The 6,109-nt window shown below is 42.0% G+C and overlaps 1 protein-coding gene across 1 annotated transcript in view; it reads right to left on the bottom strand.

Moving 5' to 3' along the window:
- Positions 1–3,317: 3,317 nt before the first annotated feature.
- Slc2a12 (solute carrier family 2 member 12) overlaps positions 3,318–6,109 on the bottom strand; it is a 51,500-nt gene continuing 48,708 nt past the window's right edge. Inside the window, exon 5 of the mRNA XM_027402927.2 lies at positions 3,318–3,471. Within this exon, the coding sequence (XP_027258728.1) occupies positions 3,318–3,471 (154 nt within the window). The remainder of the gene's footprint in view (positions 3,472–6,109) is intronic.

Genomic DNA, 6,109 nt, shown 5'->3' with positions numbered 1-6,109 from the left:
TGTGTGTGTGTGTGTGTGTGTGTGTGTGTGTGTATGCTACATGTGTATAGTATCTTTTCATGCTCTGTTACCAAATATCAATTAGAATTTTTTCTTGCAGATTGGAAATAAAAGAACATGTATATAAGCTCTAGGTAACTCGGGTAAAGCTCCACAGATAAACAATAATGTTTTGTTACTAATTTAATGTGGTAGAACATGTTAAATGACTTTCAAAAGAGAAGGAATTGTAGTTTTAAAGAGGCCTTTTCCTCTCTAGGTGGGTATGAGAAGGAACTTTGCTAGGTTGTACCTCCTATTACCTGTGTTACTCTGCAAAGACTTGCTATAGATATAGGAAGAGTTGAGGTTCTTGTTAATCTTAGGTTGGTGCTCAAGGCTATACTACAAGTCTTGTCAGAAGTCAGTAACGTTGTATTTTAACAAGAAGTGCCCACAAGCTGTGTGTGTGCCATGGTGTAGTTAGAGCTCTACTTGAACCAGAAAGCCATTGGCAAGCTAGTCTCTGTTCTTGCATTGTCTTATTAAGTGGAGGTAAAAGGTTACAAGTCTATGAGAGTGCTGTCTTAAAGTTATAATATTTGTATGAAATAGGGCCCTCACCCATGTGTGGGCTCTGGATGGAAAGGCAAGATCAGATAGGTGTTAGTAAGCAGCAGTGGGTTTTACCTACAAACAAGCTAGGTGGAGTCAAAAATTAGATTCTCCGCATAAACTAAACTACTTCCCATGAAACTCTTGAGTTATTAATATAGTTTGAAATGTTTGCAAAAGCTTGCACTATCTGAACCTCCATGTTTAGTACATTTTCTACATATAACCTCTTAAGGCTTGCTTCAGCACTGTACTGAACAGTATATAGGATTCTATTATGTTCAATTTTGTTTCCTTCTAAAAGCTGTCTCATACCCTGCCTTCAAAAAGTAGGGGCAAAGGCTAACTTTTATACTTGCTTTTCCCGTGGTTGTGATTTTTCTTAAGTCTTCAATTTTTTAAATTGTTTTTACATTTTTCTTTGCTTTAAGATCATTAGCCAAAATCCTAAATACCAGAAAATAAAATGCAGTTAGAGGTAGACTGAAGTTCTGAGGTCTTCCTATTTGTTTTATTAGCAGTGACCTCCTGTTCTGTAGTGTTCACAAACACACAAATATATATGTGAGGCAGAGACTTGTGTGGGGAAGGTGCAGATCCAAATGACCTAACATGTTCAGTGTTCAGAGGTTTGAAAGCTAGACAGATCTGAAGCTCTTGGCAATTATCTGAGGGGTGAAGAAGGTGTGGTCAAGTGTCCTTGATGTTCCTACTGTGTGGACACTACGTAGCAGCTTCCTGGGCAGTCCACTAAACAAAGCTGGGAAGGAGTGAGAGACTCATGTCACCTGGATTTCTACAAGTACTGTAAAAATTTTTATATAAATAAAAACTGTGAATATATACATACAAATTTTAAGTATTCCCCCTTTTTATTTTTTAAAAACCAAAGGCTTCATGTGTTGGGGGTAGGGTTGGGCTAATACTGGGTAAAATATTACTTTGAAAACAAAAGCGTTTAGTTCCATACTTAGGGTAATAACATTAGAACATTTAGGATACTTACATTGAAGTCATTCGTAATCCGTAATAAGCTGCTTGTTTCTTGCCCATTCATACAAAATAGCCAAATATGTGTGTCCATGTATATTTAAAATAGAATCATTTAACAGATTTTTAAAATATCTTATTCTAATACTTAGGGGTGAAAGAGAAAAGAAAAAGCTTAAGTTGATAACTTGCCTTGAGGTTTTGTTTGTTTTTAATGTGGCATATAATCCCAGAGACACATGAAAACAGTGCTGCTCTTCAGAACACGCCTTACCCTCTCTTCCCACAACAAACAGAAAACAGCACACATTCTTATTTGATGTGAGATACGCCAGGACGGAATCGAGACGTAAACCAACTTCCCTCATGGCTTTTCCCTGCCGCCTGTAATTTAGATGACACTTCAGAACCAGGCCTCCCGAGGCTGAGGGGCTGCTCTCTCTGCTGCTGTGTAGGTTCACTGTCTTTCTACTTTGCTAGAAAGCAACGTGATGGGCCATGTACCCTATCAGACTGGGACCATTTAGTAGTGAAAAGGAGAAGATCCCAAATTAAGGGATTTGGGCTCTTTTTTTGGGGGGGGGGTGTAATATTTCTTTGAATTATTTTTCAAGTTAGGCTGTTTGTACCTTAAGGGTAATTTTTTGTGTGTGTGTGCCTTCTGTAGTTAAGTGATTCAAGATTCTTTATCACAGGTTTTCCTACTATATATGCAAATTCTGCTCATGAAATGTTGTGTCAAATCTTAAAATTCAACTGGAAAATGGGCCAGAGAAATGAATTCTGTGGGTAAAACCCACCTTGCTGGTGTGACTCATCACTGTCCATCACAGGAGAGACAAGGACCTGTCCTGATATCTGTGTCATTTATTCTATCTGCATTCATCTGAAAGTAACAATGAGAGGCAGTCTGCTCGAGCCCAAGGGAGAGCGATTCCTGAGGAATGGGAAGAATGGCAGAGAGCTGTGAGTGGCTACCGGTTACCACAAAAGCCTTCCCAGGACACACTTTATAACTTAAACCTAACTGCTTAGAGATCTGGATAAATGATAACCTTATGCCAGGCTCCTTTTCTAATTTTCACTAAGCTATTTCTAAATAAATATGGCCCCAGGATTTTAAAATTGACTTTTCTAATCATTTTTAAATGGAAAAATGGTTTATCTTAGCATTTTAAAATTTTTACATAAAATTTATAAAAGAATATTTTGATTAGTTATTTCATTATGGGTGATGTGGTAGCTGCGTAATCTTGGTACTGGTGGCCTTGAGTTGTCACTAGAGTCTTACCCAGGACACCATAGTCCTAATCTACAACATGGTGCAATTGAATCATCCACAGTGTTTTGACAGAAGACCCAGAGCAAGGAGTGCCTTCAGAGGCAAAGATGGCTAAGTGCCTGTCCATAACGCCTCTGTGTCTATACGTTTTGAGCTGTGACTGGCAGCCTATACAGACAGCTTAAGGCAGAGGCTGGCCTTGCCACAAGAACTTAGTCTTTCAAAGGCTGCACCAAAGAGAAGGTAGAAGGTATTAAATCTGCCGGATTCTGTTTTGTTTTACCTGATACATTAGGGCATTGGTGGTGCCTCGTCTACCTTTTGGCAAAGGTCCCCTTTGGGGAAAAGGAAGGAGTAAAGGCTTTCTTTCTAATTTCAGGGTGTCCATATAAGTTCTCCAGAAACCCCGTGTAAGTCCTGCCATCGCACCATATGTAAGGATTTGAGTCCCTTAGGTCGCAGGAGAAGGCTGCTGTGGCTGTCCCCTTCCACACAGCTTTTTACACTCTGGGAGCTGCCCTTGGGGATTTCTTTTTTGAAGCGGGGTTGGCACTAATTCTTCTTGGTGATGACTCATAAAACAAATGTTGTTTTTCACATAGTTCCTGAAAAGAGAGAGAGAGAGGTGCTAATGAAAATGTCATTCCTCATTTATATAGTACTTGAAAGAAATCTGCAGCATTGTTATTTTAAAAATCACCCTGGGGTTGTCATGGTTTAGTTCATGGAAAAACTTTTTTTCATGATGAAGCCTTAATATGTTGAGAATTCTGATACGCACCTGCAGCCTTTAGTCAGTCTAATGCAGAGAGTAAAAGTTAAGCAGCTGTCCTCTCAGAACATGGCCACAGCACCTCTCTTTACAGGCCAGGATTCTGGGAGTACATTAACGCTATCAACAGAAAATAGTGGTGATCACCACGAGTCCTGATTCATTTTCTTGCATTTTTCTAGCTCCCTGTTGTGCCTATGTTCTGCCTTCTACTCCCCTTCTCTACAGCACAATATTTCCACCAGGATACAGTCTGCTCTGTCCTTTTATTTAACAGAAAGAGGGGGTCCTTTGAACCTTCTTTTTCCACAGGGAATGGAACGAATCACCGTGGGCAATGTGGGTGGGGTTGGATATTACTCTGGCTTCCAAGGGGCTTGCGCTTTCATGGGTCACATTCAGAGCACATAATTAGAGTGTGTAAAAGTGTTGATGAGAAAATAAAAAGGGAGACAGAATGATAGGTGACACAGGGATGGCTGATCAGATGTTCAACTGGAGTTCAAGTCGGGAGTCCTTGCCAAGATTTCCAGAATGCACTGGGACAGTACTTAGAGGGACTGTGGTCAGAGGTCTCTAGCCAAGGTACCGGGGAGACTGGAAGCTTGATCTTCACAGATGGCATCAACTAAGAGTCACAACAGAAAGTGAGGGGTGGTGTTGAAGTATTTCAAACAGTTGGCAAGTCGGCCCCCTTAGGGAACTGTGACAGATGGCAAGTGCTGCCTCAGGGTTACGTCCCTAACCTTAAAGGAACTGGTCAAATTCCATTTGTCCTTCACATTTAGAGCTGAAATAAACTGAGAAGTCTTAAAGGTTTTCCTAAATGACAGGGTGTGGGATGGGTGGGTTGAAGAGTAACAAATCTAAGCCATGTAAGAGAAGCAAAGCTGGGTGGCAAGCACCCTGGGGCTTCACAGTCCTGGGGAAGCACTGACGACCTGTTGAGCACATACTTGGGAAAATGAGCTAGAGAAAGGTCAACAGGTCCCTGGGTGATGGTGAACAACAGGTCAGCCAGCCAGTACATTATTCTCCATGGTAACACTACAGGGATGTCTTCACTTGGATTCTCTTTCCTGTCCATTCAGTCAGCCTCAGCCCCTACTTCACTGAGACTCGTGGAGTCTCAAGCCTGTCTTTTCCAACCCAGACCATACTATGCTGAAATACTTGGCTTCCGGATACTTTGTTCCTCTGTCTTTCCTCCATCCTCTCCATTGACTGCTCCTTGGTCCTTGATGGTCTCAGAACAGTCCCAGCTGTCCTGGAACTCGCTCTATACACCAGACTGGCTTCTGGCTCACAGAGATAGGTCTGCCTCTGTCTCCCAAGTGCTGGAACTAAATGCATGCACCACTGGCAATCTCTTATCTCTAAACGTTGGCATAATTGAGGGCTTGGTCCAGTCTTGGGCCCCATTCTCCTCTGCTTCCAATGAATGATCTCACCTGGTGTCAGGAGGCCAATGACCGCCCACATTACAAAGACTTGTGTTGTAGAGACGTACATTCATATTCAGCTGCCTACTTACAACGTGTCTCTATTTAGTGTCTTAATTGACACAATCAAATTAATATATCAAAAATGATTGTAGTTACTCCTGCACCCTAAAACCTACGCCCCTCCAGGCGGCTGCATTTCACTCACTTTCTCAAACTTGAAGCTTAGCTTGTATCCGGACCAAGCCTCACGCCTATATCCAGTTCCTTTGCTCATTTATTCATGCATTCAACAATGCACTTCCATTACAAAGCAGGAGATAGATTGTTCTAGGTGATGAGGAACAAGAACTAACAATGAAAAAAACCTGCCTCTTGGGGTTTACTTGTTGAGCTCATCTGCTGCTCTTGCAGAGAACCTGGGCATGCTTCCCAGTATGTACAGGGCAGTTCACAGCTGTCCATAACCCCAGTTCCAGGGGGATCTGAGATGGCTAATAGGTCAAGTGAATGTTTCAGCTTTTGTTAAGAAAATAAGTAGAGAGTCTAAAGTAGATTGGCAAGGAAAAGAGGGAGGTGGCACTCTGAGGCAGATACCTACCTAGGGGAAGGACTTGAAAAAGTTGCTGCCTGGAGGATGCCTGGTGAGTTCTGAGAAGATGAGGGAGGAGTGGGGCTGAGTACAAGGTAGTAAAAAGTGTAAACTATATGGCATTTGTTCTACATGACAAACCCCTAGGGGACTGGAACAAAGAAATGGCGTGGTCACCTTTTAAAAGGAACAGAATGGAGGGGACAAGTTAGGAAATAGGGACCAGGTAGGTAACCACTACAGGAATGAAAAAGAAGTCCATGGTACCACAGACCAGCATAGAAGAGATGGATACCTGTGGAAGTAGGAGCCAGCACGGCCTAAGTAGGAGTATGAGAGGGAGAGATTGGAGAAGACTGGTGTTTGTGGGTACAGCAAAGAAAATTAAAACATTGGCATCAAATGAAGAAAATAGGTCCAGAACCAGTGTGTAGCTG

The sequence above is a fragment of the Cricetulus griseus genome, chromosome 2 (genome assembly GCF_003668045.3).
Source record: "Cricetulus griseus strain 17A/GY chromosome 2, alternate assembly CriGri-PICRH-1.0, whole genome shotgun sequence".
Taxonomy (NCBI): Eukaryota; Metazoa; Chordata; class Mammalia; order Rodentia; family Cricetidae; genus Cricetulus; species Cricetulus griseus.
The sequence above is the reverse complement of the archived record's forward strand: the minus strand, read 5'-3'. Positions and strand labels throughout refer to the sequence as shown.